Source organism: Schistocerca piceifrons, chromosome 2, assembly GCF_021461385.2.
Source record: "Schistocerca piceifrons isolate TAMUIC-IGC-003096 chromosome 2, iqSchPice1.1, whole genome shotgun sequence".
In the NCBI taxonomy this organism is placed as follows: Eukaryota; Metazoa; Arthropoda; class Insecta; order Orthoptera; family Acrididae; genus Schistocerca; species Schistocerca piceifrons.
In genome coordinates, this window is record NC_060139.1 from 1,105,327,396 (window position 1) to 1,105,341,193 (window position 13,798).

Here is a 13,798-nt window from a genome sequence, read left to right on the forward strand (position 1 = left end):
AGGGTGTTAACTTTGTCTGGTCTGTGGTTTGTTGACAGGCTTTTAAGCCCCTCAGGCAGTGTTTGTGCTCTGTTCACTGTCCGACTTCTTTTATGCTGAGTAAACCTTTAACTCCGGCCTGTGACATGTCCCAGTATAGCTTTAGTGTGGTTCTGTCGTATCGGAAAATCAGATGGCACTGAACGACCCACCACTTTTGCATCAGACATGCTTTCCACGGCTCATTGTAATCACTCACAGGTGGCAAAGGAGCTGCTGGTTATTGTTCTTGGAATTTAAAAGTTTCGAGTTTCCTCATACAGTCTTTTCTGGGGAGAGGATTTATTATCCCCACCAGAGGACATCGCGATGGAGGTGGATCAGCTGGCTCAGGTAGGATAGTGGACTAGTGCGAACTACTGTCACAGAAGGCACACACAGTGGTCATATGGACAAACCCTCTGACAGAAGTGTTTACTTGCAGGTGACTCTTTGAGTTCAACAAATGTGAACCTCACTTCGTGGCTCTTGCTGTATGCTATTTCCGGGTGCTCAGTTGCCAGCCACTTGTGCCTGCCATGTTTTGTATTTAGCCCCATGCACATCTCTGTGTGGTTTCGGACTTTCTGCTTCCCTGTGGAGTGACACACACAGTGAATTTTTATTTCCTCTTATTGTGTGCTAAGAGTGTTTTTAGTGGTGGTGTCCCACCTCTGCAGATACTAAACTCTCTTACATTGTAGTGGCATTTTCTTGTTCCATATTAGATCTTTTTGATAGAATTTACTACCTGCTTGAATTCTGAGAGTGATTTCCTCATCTACAGAACCAGTATCAGAAACAGCATTGCCAAAATATTTGAAATTATGCGTCACTTGTAGCCGTTTCACCTCGATTTCAACCTGTTCCATCAGTTGCCTGTAGCGTTTCGTGGCTGTTGCCTCACTTTCCAGCTGGCTGAAGATGAGATTACAAAAGAGTCTGAAGATTCACTCTTTTATGTCAGTTCCAAAGGCTTTGACCATTTCTTCAGTTGTATTATCAGTAACAACCAATTTTCCACTTTTGATGTATTTCCAAGTGTGTTCTACACCATTCCAATGTCTGACCCATTTTCACAGTCAAACTGATGTGATACAGTATTTCCTTCTTATGTGTGCTGCATGTCATTTACATTTAACTAATGATCTAAGTAAGGCTTCCAAGTTTCTTTAATCTTATTGTTATCTGTGATGAGATATCCATTATTTCAGGTAGGTACTTGCAATGTTCCTTATCGCTTTTGCATCATCCCACTTAGTATTTTATTATTGCCCTTAACATCCTCCATCAGTTCATCACTCCTGTCCTTCAGCCACCTTCTCCATTCTTCTGTAACAACTAGACTTGCTTTTTCTGAGCTATTTAGTACAGTCCTTATTATAGTCAGTCTGAACTTTATTTTCAAAATATGATGTTCTTGTTCAGGATAGTAGTCATTTTCTTCCATTTTCTTGTGCCACCAGTTCACCCACAGACCTTCTCTTGAATTTTCTCTCTTTCACAATTCAGTCAATTGTATTCATGCTCTTCTATAAATAGGAACATTTCTGATGGTACTCATCGTGTTTTGAATTTTTTATAACAACTCTTGCTAAATGAGCACAAGACGCTACTGCAATGCTGGTCTTGAAAAATTTGGAGATTAGTGTTTGCAGTAGGTTCAACTGTATGCCATTCTTGTTTTACAGGAAGCAACAAAAAGACTAATAGAAAAAATGAAACAAGAAGAAAAACTGCTAGATGAGCCATGTGATTTATTGGTTGGGGAAGTCAGAGAGGAGCAGGACCTTAGTACTAAACCTCTTGGGAAAACAAGCAGAGTCAGAATTCAGACAGCCTCAAGAGGTGGGTACATTTTTGTGTGTATATGCCTGGAAGCATGTGTGCATTGGTTTGTAATTGTATTTAGTAAAGACACAGTGTGCCAATATCTGTGTATAGTCAGCAATAAAAAATTTATATTTGTAATTGTAAATCACTCTTACCATCAGCATTTTCTTTTTAGTAATGCGCAAAGCATCTGCACGTCGTGTCTTTGGTAGTATGAATGGCCCTGCCGAAGATGACGACGATGATGATGATAGCCTAGATTCAGATTCAGATCTCCTACTTGATGGTGATGGATCAGAGCTTCTGGGAACTGATGAGGAAGAGGATGAAGTTCTTGGCCTCGGAGTTGACTCACGGACAAAGCAAGCAGATATACACAGTGATGATGATTTCTGAATTCTTCACAGAGAAATACAGCTAGCTTGTGCCTACATAATAGTTTTTGCTTTGTAGTCATTTCTACACTCTTACATTTGGTTTGTACGAGACTTAGAGAAGCACTCATAAAAACATTTCTTCAAATCAAAATTTCTTTTTACGAGAAAGAGAAATAATTAAACTATTTTTCTATGTATTTGCTGCCATTGTTCAGACATTCATCATAGTGGGAAGCCAACTTTTTTTTACACCTTCTTTGTAGAGAAATGATGCCAGCAAAGACAGCCACTGTTTTTTGTGTAATCATCACTGTTAAAGAGCCTTCCTCCAAAATCGTGCTTTGGGTTAAGGAACAAGTAGTTGTCTCGGAAGGTGAAAAATAGGGCTGTATAGCAAGTGATTGAACTGCTCCCCACTGACATGATGAGTAAGCAAACAGAACAGCGATGATGTCGTGAAGCAATACAATGCCTTGACTGAACATTCCATGCCTTTTGTTTTGAATTGCCCCAGTTTCACACCTTATGATTACCACTTGTTGAAGCATGGTTTTTGGAGTAAGGCACTTTGACAGCAGTTGCGATGCAAAAAATGGTGTTCAGCAGTGGCTGTCTTCATTGGTGGCATCGTTCTATGAAGAGGGCAGGAAAAAGTTGGTTTCTCACTATGGAAGATGTATGAACAATGGTGGCAACTATGTGGAAAAATAGTTTAAGAAATGATATTTCTTGTAAAGATAAATTTTGGTTTGAAAGAATATTGTTATGAGTTTATTCCAAAACGTATTTTCTTTCCAGACACATCTCATATCATTTCACACTACTTGTTATGCCAATATGCCGAAATACGTTTAATATAGCTGTAACTCAGATCTTATCATATAGACTGACAGCGTTAAAATTATGAATTTTATTAAATGTTGATGTTAAATCACAAACATTTGAATTTCACATGTTTGCCCTGTGTAACGTTTCAATATATCAGATGCTCTGTGCAAATGAATTTTTATGTAGTATTTAAATATAAAATAATTCACTTTGTATTATGTATTGAGTTATTTTACTCTTCTGTTATAAGACTGAGACTATGTAAGTCAAGTTTTCTTCTGCAAGTACACTAATATTTACTATCAGAATATAGCACAAGCTATAAAAATATTTTATTTTGTTTCCATTATCTTAGTTGTATCTTTGCATCACCTAAGTTCAGTTAAGGGGAAACTAGAAATTTACCGAAATGGTTAATCGTCATCTCCATTCTGGATGAAAATCTTGACTAGCCAGGGTCCTAACCTGTCAGAGCACAATTCCAATCTTTGTAACAGGGAAGAGAGCGAAGAGGGTAGAAGATGCAGGAAGACATGGAAAAGCTTGATGGAGAATGAGCCAAAGGAGCAGTTGTGTGGATAAATAACATTCCAGTTTTTGCTACCAGTTTGACTTCTATAAAGGACCTTCAAATGAAAACGGATGTATTTTATCGAACTGAAAAGAGAATACCCTTGACAAGACTATAGAATTACAAGAAAAGAGAATGTTTGAGCCAGGACTTCTCTTCAGAAGTGAAAGTTCTGATGGCGACAAAAAACTATTTTGGAACCATTAGTTCGTTCACCAAGGAGGGTTCACAGATGGGTAAAGAGAGACAGGTCACTCAAGCTCAATCTTGACAAGTGTCCACTTGTTGTGAGAATAAAAAGAGACAAAAGACTGAATGGGGGGGGACATAAGAGAAAGAAGGAGATTACAATGGTAATCACAGTCCACAGCTGGTAGAAGGACTGAGGGAGAAGACAAGAGAGAAGTGAGATGTGGAACAAATACTGCAATAAAGAACTAAAACGAAGGCAGAGATGGAGATGGTAAAAAATCCAAAGAGAGAAACAGAAGAGCAGATGAAGATAAAAAAGTAATAAAATGACGAAAAAGAAATAACAGGAAAAAATAGAAAAGAAAAGGTGGAAGGAGAAGAAAGGGAAAGAATAAAAAAGGACAGAAATATGGTAAAAAATGAATAAATAAAGAAACACTACCAATGAAACATGTATTAAATATATAAAGAAGTAAAATAATGTTAAGGTTTGTTAAAATAAGTCCAGGAGAGTGTTGGGATGTAAGAATAGTTGAAAATCAATTCCCATAGCTGAAGTTCAGGTGATCCAGTGCTGGGCAGCAGGATACTAATGGTCAGTGCAGTGAAGCAAGCAGTCGGGGTCCCTTGAATCATGCAGTAGAGCATGCTCGGCAACTGGGTACTGCGTATCTACTAGGTGGACAGTCGTTCTGTGTCTGTGCACTCAGCCATTTAGGGGAGGTCATTTTATGTAAGATGCCTTGCAGTAAATATGTAGTTTGTAGGTAACACGCACGATACTCTGCTTTTAATGTAGAATTTATCAGTGACAGAGCAGGAGTAAGTGATAGGAGGTGGTTCATAGAGCAGGTTTTACAGTGGGAACAATTGCTGGGTAGGGAACCTTGGGGTAAAGATAATGGTCCTAGACTGTCACAATGGCTGACAACGATGTTATGGGGGTTAGGAGAGCAATGGGAGGACACACTGGGTGGTATGGGAATTATATCAGGGAAGAAATTATTTAAAAGTAGTCTTGATTGCTGCTGATGTTAACTTCTGACTCGTTTCAGCCTTTTAATTATTGGCCATCATCATAGTTTGCACCATCTGGATGACAGCAATGGCTCCTGACCTGCTGTGGATGCTCGAGTCACTGTAACTGGTCAGAAGTTAGCAAAGCCTGTGATCAAGACTGCTTCACAATAAGATTGCTGTTCTCTGAAAATGTTGTTAATATCAGGGAAGGGTGATCTCATTTTAGGGCTTCACTTGAGAAGATTATAACCTCGATTGGGGGAGGGGGGGGGGCTGAGTGGAAAGTAGATCCTTTTTTTGGGGGGGGGGGGGAGGGGGGGGGGAGTGGGAACTGTATTCACTAGAGAGCAAGAGGAAAAGACAGCTTGTGGACAAGATGTGTGGGGTAGTTGTGGGAGAAGAAAGCCTTGTAGATAACATTTGTACAGGTGTTGAGGGATTGACCATGGAACACATTGTTTGCCATGCCATGGATGCTTAAGCTGTAGAGAAGGGAATGTTTGTCTGGAAGGGTGGCAACTGTTAAAATAGAGGTATTGCTACATATTGGTTTGTTTTTATGTACTGAGGTTTGGATGTGACCTTCAGTGAGATGTAAGTCAACTTCAAGAAGGATAAAGTGGCTTAGGGCCTGGACAAAGATTAGGTTAATTTGAGTTTCAGGAAATGGAGAAATTCTTCTTCATTGAGAGACAGAATGACAAACACATCATTGATCAAATTTGTACTGACCCTGGATGTTAAGGAGTGCCCTTACCATGTAGCCCACAAAAAAAAAAAAAAAAAAAAAAAAAAAAAAAAAAAAAAAAAAAAAAAAAAAGGCATAGGGTGGGTCCATCCTGGTTCTCCTAGTGACTCCCTGACTTCTTTATGGTCTGGACCTCAAATGATAATTATGGGTAAGGATGAAGTCTGCTAGGATGAGACACTGAATAAGGTTTTAGGGACACTGTCATGCATATTGAGAAAAATAGTGCCCTAGAGCTGAGAGATTGTGTGGACGGAGGGTATTAGTGTAGAGTGAGGTTACTAAATAGTGGCAGAGGCATAGGAATGGATTTGACACAGTCATGTAGCTCAAGGCATTTTGGGAAGTTGCAAACCACCATCAGGTGCATGGGAGAGGATATGTCCCATTGTACCAGTTATTAGGGTTTCTTCCTGTTCCATTCATGTATGGAGCAGAGAAGATTGACTGTCTGATGCCTCTGTGCAAACAGTAATTATTCTAATCTTATCTTCATGATCCCTGTGAGAGTGATACGTAGGAAGTTGTAGTATATCCCTAGAGTGGCCATTTAAACCCGGTTCTTGAAACTTTGTTTATAGATTTTCTCAGCATAGTTTACGTCTGTCTTCAAGAGTCTGCCATTTCAGTTCTTTCAGTATCTCTGTGACACTCTCCCATGGATTAAACAAATCTGCAGCCATTCGTTCTGCACTTCTCTGTATACGTTCGATATCCCCTGTTAGTCCTATGTGGTACAGTTCTCACACACTTGAGCAATATTCTAGAATGGGTTGCACGAGTGATTTGTAAGCAATCTTTTCTGTAGAGTGATTGCACTTCCCCAGTATTCTACCAATAAAACCAAGTCTATTACATGCTTTACCCATGACTCTACCTGTGTGATCGTTCAATTTCATATCCCTAAAAAAGGGTTACATCCAGGTATTTGTATGAGTTGCCCGATTCCAACAGTGACTCATTGATATTACAGTCATAGGATATTACATTTCTTCATTTTGTGAAGTGCAAAATTTTACATTTCTGGACATTTAGAGCAAGTTGCCAATCTGAAATCTTTTCAAGATCTGACTGAATATTTATGCAGCTTCTCTCAGGTAGTACTTCATTACAGATAACAGCATCATTTGCAAAAAGCGCAATTTAGTATTAATATTATCTGCAACACAATTCCCTGGGGCACATCCGAAGTTACTTCTGCATCGGGTGATGACTCTCCATCAAGATAACATGCTGTGTCCTCCCTAACTAAAAGTCCTGAATCCAGTCACAAATTTCACTTGATACCCCATATGATCGTGCTTTCGGCAATAAGCATAGTCAAATGCTTTTCGGAAATCAAGAAACACTGCATCTACATGGTTGCCTTGGTCCAAAGCTTTCAATATGAAACGTGAGAAAAGTGCGAGTTGAGTTTCACATGATCAATGTTTTCGAAAACCTTGATGGTTGGCATTGAGGAGGTCATTCTGTTCAAGATATCTCATTATGTTTGAACTCAGAATGTGTTCTAAGATTCTACAACAAATCGATGTCCAGAATATTGAACGGTAGTTATGTGGATCACTTCTACTACCCTTCTTGTAGGTGGATGTGATCTGTGCCTTTTTCCAAGAACTGGGCACAGTTTTTTATTTGAGGGATCTACAATAGCTTAGAGTGAGAAAAGGGGCTAACTCAGCCAGAAATTCAGTATAGAATCTGACAGGGAGTTCATTGGGCCCTGGAGCTTTGTTCAATTTTAACAATTTCAGCTGTTTCTCAACAACGACACTAATATTACTTCATTTATCTTTGCAGTGGTACGACGAGTAAATTGGGGCAATTCTCCTGGGTTTTTCTTTGTAAAGGAACATTTGAAACCGAAGTTTGCATTTGCTAGGGACTGGGCACTAACTTTGCTGCCACGAACAGCCTTTACATATGACCAGAATTTTTTTGGATTTTATGAAACACCATTTGACAGTATTCTACTACGGTAGTCACTGAAGGCATCACACATTGCTCTCTTGACAGCCAAACGCATTTTGTTTGGCATCTCTCTGTGTGTTGCCCTACACTTTGTTTTACACCTACTCTGCAGTAATCTCTGTGTAACTGGTAGTTTATATTTTTTTAAATAATTGCTAAAGTACTACTGTTTGCCTAAGAGCATCAAATGCTAAATACACAAAATAAATAAATACCTAAGATATAGAATTTGATGCCTCATCTGTAGTTCTCTGACATCAGAACAGACTGGTGTCATATAATACCAGTAATGTTTATTGGTAATATATATTATTTCTGGGCGCAATTTAAAAATGTGTATGCAACAGCACTGGTTTTACAACTTCTGTTTATTTACAACAATATATATTATCAGGTGACATTACCACATCACATGCTACACACCAAAGCCAGTACTTCAGATATCATTTCTATTTTGCAGATATTATGAACTTATCACTTGTGAACAACAGTTTTCTGTCAAAACCAGTTCTGAATAAACTAAACTGTTTTGTGCAAATGAAAATGTTTTATGTTTGTGTCTGTCCTGACGGAGTCTACACTATATTAACAAATGGCTAACCCAGTTTGTGGCACCCATTCCAGTTGCAGGCTGTCTATCTAACTACTTTCAGGAGCAACACAAATTTGAATTTCAGTATTTCATACAGTTATCAAGAAAATTTAAAAATTTGGAATGCTTTCACGGTCTTCTCACAAAAGAGGTATAACCTTCTGTCAGAGTTTAACACAGCGAGACAAATACTACAGTTAGAAACTGTTTATCTGTCTCGAGACAGTGTAACTCACCGCCAAAATACGCAGATTATATACGGCCCGTATTTGAGAATGCGAGAGTACTTAGTGACTTGCGACAAACTTGAACATAATTTCAGACCTTCACAAAACTTTTTCACTGACACACCACACAAAATGATGAAAGGAAAAAGGTTTATTGCTTACTACATCTTCGCTGTTCTTGCAGTAAAACTTTAGCATTGGGCATGACATATTAATTTATTACTTCTTTTGTACGAATTATCTTTGCAGCACATTTTGAGGCAGTGTCCATATATAGTAAAGCACTGTAGGACATAAAGTTCAGGAAATATGACACCATAAATGTTAAGATGTGTGAAAAACTAGCTTTCACTTATAATGGACCACAAATTACCCAGAGGATACCGACGAATATTTGGTGGTAAGAGCATGTGTCAACTTCGAACAGACCTTTTCTAAATTTCACTTACATGCTTAACATAAAGTATCTAACACATTAAACAATATAAAATCTGGAATGGAATATAACAATACTATGAAAAGGGTAGGTTGCTACTCACAATGCAGTGGAGAAGCTGAGTTACAGATAGGCATCTCAAAAAGACTGACAGAAAGTGATTACAAGCAGTAGTAGCAGTGCATGATGCGAGAGGTAACTCAGTGGGTGTAAGGAGGGTCTGGGGCAGGGGAGGGGAGGGATGCTAGAGTGGAGGACAGTGAAGTACTGCTGGAGAGCGTGCAAGGGCAAGGTGGAGAGAGAGTAGGGCAGCCAGGTGCAGTCGTGCGGTAATGAGGGGGGTGGGGAGGGGAGGGGTTGGGGAAAATGAGAGAAATAAAAGACTGGGTGTGTTGGTGGGATAGAGGGCTGTGTAGTGCTGAAAAGGGAACAGGGAAGAGGCTAGATGGGTGAGGACACGAGGGTAAAGGGAACATAAGATATATTGCAGTGAGGTTCCCACTTGTGCAATTCAGAAAAGCTGGTGTTGATGGGAAGGATCTGTATGGCACAGGCTGTGAAGCAGTCATTGAAATGAAGAACGTCCTGTTGGGCAGCATGCTCAGCAACAAGGTGGTCCACTTGTTTCTCGGCCACAGTTTGTCGTTGTCCATTTGTGCAGACAGACAAGACAGACAGTTTGTCGGTTGTCATGCCTACATAGAATGCAGCATGGTGGTTGCAGCTTAGCTTGTAGATCGTGACTGGTTTCACCGGTAGCCCTGCCTTTGATGGGATAAGTGATGTTTGTGACCGGACGGGAGTAGTTGGTGGTGGGAGGTCTTGCAGCTAGATCTGTTACAGGGGTATGAGCCATGAGGTAAGGGGTGGGAAGCAGGAGTTGTGTAGGGACGGACAAGTATATTGTGTAGGTTCGGTGGACGGCGGAATATCACTGTGGGAGGGGTGGACAGGGTAGTGGGTAGGACATTTCTCATTTCAAGGCACAACGAGAGGTAATCGAAACCCTGGTGGACAATGTGATTCAGTTGCTCCAGTCCTGAGTGGTACTGAATTATGAGGGGAATGCTCCTCTGTGGCCGGACAGTGAGACTCTGGGAAGTAATGGGTGACTGGAAAGATAAGACATGGGAGATTTGTTTTTATACAAGGTTGGAAGGATAATTGCAGTCTGTAGTGGCCTCAGTGAGACCCTCGGTATATTTTGAGAGAGGTCACGCATCACTACAGATGTGATGACTGTGGGTGGCTAGGCTGTATATACCGGACTTCTTGGTATGGAATGGATGACAGCTCTCAAAGTGGAGGTATTGCTGGTGGTCATTAGATTTGATATGGACAGAGGTACTGATGCAGCCATCTTTGAGGTGGATGTCAACATCTAGGAAGGTGGCTTGTAGGTTTGAGTAGGACCAGGAGAAGTGAATGGGTGAGAATTTGTTGAGATTCTGAAGGAACCTCTCCCTTGATCCAGTTCGCAAAGATGTTGTCAATGAATCTGAACCAGATGAAGGGTTTAGGATTTTGGGTGTTTAGGAAGGATTCCTCTAGATGACCCATGAATAAGTTGACATAGTATGAAGCCATGTGGGCACTATACCCCAGATTTGTTTTTAGGTAATGCCTTCAGAGGAGAAGTAATTGTGGGTGACAATATAGTGGGTCATGGCAACTAGGAAGGAGGTTGTTGATTTGAAATCCATTGGGCATTGGGAAAGGTAGTGTTCATTACCTGACAGTTTGCATGCAACAAGTAAATGTGTTATTTTCAATCTTTATCACAGTTTGTGATGCTCAAATCAGTTAATTTTATTTTATTTTAGGGGTCGATATAAAATGCATGTGCTTCATATCTGGAATATTGTTGTGCTGTATCTAGTGTTTTGCAATTCACTTTGCCATTTGGTAGTATATGGAAATGTTAATGTGCCCAAGTATGTTAGATATTTTCATTTATGCATTACCATTTAAACTAGCATTTTTCTTAAAAAAAGGAAGGGGTGCAATAAAAATATCGAATATTTAAAGCAAGCTCAACATTTAGTTTCCAGTCCTAAAAAGAATATTTGAAAAACTATAATAAAACTATTGAAAAGTCCTGGAAAAACCAGGGAAATTTAACCATCCAGTAGAGTGGCCACTTTACATATTTAGTGGTGCAATATTCAGGTATTTCTGACTGTTGACTGCACCTCACAAATTCAAGTACCTTTCCACATCCGAAATTCTACGAATGACATGGAGATTTCTTGTTCATTTTTAGAGGTACATGCTTCACAGCAAGTGTCAGTAAGGTGAAACTCTCTCAAATACACTTACAAGTGTCCTTTACTTTTATGAGCAGTACTGCACAATGCGTAATGCAATCGGCTACTGCACAATGTGTTCAGCAATTTAAACTGTAGCCCCAGCCTCTTTTTGTGTTAAGAAGTTTACATATGTCATCTCAGATCAACCATTTAGTGGTGGCATAATTCATTCACCAAAGGTTACTCTACACATACTTTTGTTGTCAAATGACAGTATAACAGTGTAAAAAAAAATTTTCCACTCAAAAAACAGTAATTAGGTATAAAGAAGAGCAGTAACACAGGTAAGGAAAGTTGGTGCAAAAGCTTTTCTTTCTTTTTTTTAAAATTGTGTAATCTCTCTTTTTGATTTACAGTAATGCACATATAACTGACAAAAATATTCAACAATCGCAACTTACACATCTTATGATGGTCAAATTGTCTTTTACACCATTACTTCAAGATCCTACAAAGTATTAGCAACCACAGTTTTTAAAATCACACTCTGTAGCTACTACCCGTAACATAACTGAATTAGTTCCTTCTATATTGCAGTCTGTTCAATTTCATATAACACATTTCTTACAGTTAACTAGGTTCATGTTGCCCAAAACATTTGTAGTGAAATACTGTTTACAATCTCTGTAGATATTGAGGATTTCAAGTGAGGATTTCAAAAATATTTTATGTAGTCTTATCACTAAGTAAGTTGTTTTGCCAAATAAAAAGATACATTTATAAGAAATCAATTTTCATAATTTACAGGACAGAAGCTATTTGGACTGAATAGTACTTGAATCTCTAGGTTTCAAATAGATTAAGAGAACAAAAGATATACTTTAATGCATTCACAGTGTTAAGTGAAATATAGAGTAGGCCTACAGTACCCATATTTCTGAGTAACTTTTAAAGAGTGAGGTACTCTGATGTTGCTTTTACAGTTCTACAGGTTATACATTAGTCCCTTCAGTACTTTTCATAATAAATGGTCTCTTTCTGTGAGAGCATTATCACTTCATACATCTTTGGTAAAGGTTTCCACTCAAAACTCCACTAAAAAGATTTGAAGAAAAGGATAGTGTGGACAATTACTACCAAGAATATATTATTTATTATTATTTTCGATTATTCCCATTTAAAGAGAGCGTTTGAACTTGAATTCCTTTATGATGATTGTTTATGTTTTTTCTGAGCCCAAATTTTCTTCATGTGTTCACTGTGTTGTTTCTTTCGCTCCGCTGTCCGTTTGCATCCTGGTCTCTTCTGTGTTGGGGTGTCAAATTCAACTTCTTTTATCCATTTTGTTTTTCCCCTGCCTGAGTTGATGACTTTAAGAATTCACTTTGAAATTCTGTTTTCATTCATCCTGTGGATATGTCTGTAGAACTGCATTTTTCTTTTCCTTATTGTAACTGTAATCTTGTCTGTGTATTTATATAATTCTGATGTTGGTCTCTTGTTCCAGATTCCTTGCTCTTGTATCGGGCCAAAAATTTTCCTTTCTTGTTTCTCTATTTCTTTGATTTTAGTTTGCCCACCTATTCGTGTTGTTTCAGATGCATACAGTGCCTCTGGAAGTACGACAGTGTTGTAGTGCCTCAATTTTGCGTTAATGGATATGCACTTTTTGTCATAATAGTTCCATGTGAGTTTAGATGCTGTCTGTAGTTTTTTTTATTCTTTCCTCGTTGGCCTTTAGGTTGATCCCTGATGGCTGGATAATTTCTCCCAGGTACTTAAAATGTGGTACTTGTACGATTTTCCCATGGGTTGTCACAATAGGCAGTTTGTCTTGTGGCACTCTTTCTATGTACTGGGTTTTCTCATACAAGATTTGCAGGCCAGTTCTTTGTGCAATTTTGTGTAACTTCTCTATGGCGTTAGTAGCTTCTTTTCTATTATTTGTGAGGATTGCAAGGTCATCTGCAAAAGCTAAACACTTCACACCGGATCTATTATCTTTTCTAATGCCAATTGCGATTCCTTTGACTTCGTTTTCCCATGTCCTGATAATTTTTTCAAGAATGATATTAAAGAGTAATGGTGAAAGTCCGTCACCCTGTCACACTCCAGTTTGGATTTCAAATGGTTCAGAGATATCCCCCATAAATTTAACCTTGGAGACTGTGTCAGTTAATGTTTGCCGAATGGTTGCTCTTGTCTTTCTGTCAATGTTGAATTCTTCCAGCGTGTTGCAGAGCGCTACTCTGTCCATTGAGTCGTAGGCCTTTTTAAAATCTACAAAAGTGACCACTGTGTTTCGGGTATTTCTCATCTGGAGAATCATTTTCGGATTCCAGATCTGTTCTATGCATGATCGCCCCTTGCGAAAACCAGCCTGGTATTCTCCTATTTGTGGGTCAGCTTGTTCTTCTAATCTATTCATGAGAACTTTTGATAGGATTTTATATATGACCGGCACGAGTGAGATACCCCTGTAATTATTTGGTTCAGTTTTGTCCCCTTTTTTGTGGAGTGGATGGATGAGTGGCCATTGTCATTCAGAAGGGATCTGTTCTGTTTCTCAAATGTTTAATATGATTTTGTGGATTTTTCCTGTTAATCGTTCATCATTTAGTTTCCATAGTTCTGCAATAATTCCATCTTCTCCTGGGGCTCTATTGTTTTTCAGTGACTTGATAATTTCTACTATTTTGTTAATGGTTGGTGGTTTAGCGTCGGGATTTTGTGTAG

The 13,798-nt window shown here is 38.9% G+C and overlaps 1 protein-coding gene across 3 annotated transcripts in view; it reads left to right on the forward strand.

Annotated features, from left to right (window-relative positions):
* LOC124776952 (clusterin-associated protein 1) overlaps positions 1 to 3,207 on the forward strand; it is a 136,477-nt gene extending 133,270 nt beyond the window's left edge. For all 3 annotated transcript variants that reach the window (XM_047252181.1, XM_047252182.1, XM_047252184.1), the window contains exons 7-8: positions 1,710 to 1,866; positions 2,027 to 3,207. In XM_047252181.1, coding sequence (XP_047108137.1) covers positions 1,710 to 1,866; positions 2,027 to 2,247 — 378 coding nt within the window. In that variant the 3' untranslated portion in view covers positions 2,248 to 3,207. The remainder of the gene's footprint in view (positions 1 to 1,709; positions 1,867 to 2,026) is intronic.
* Positions 3,208 to 13,798: the final 10,591 nt, after the last annotated feature.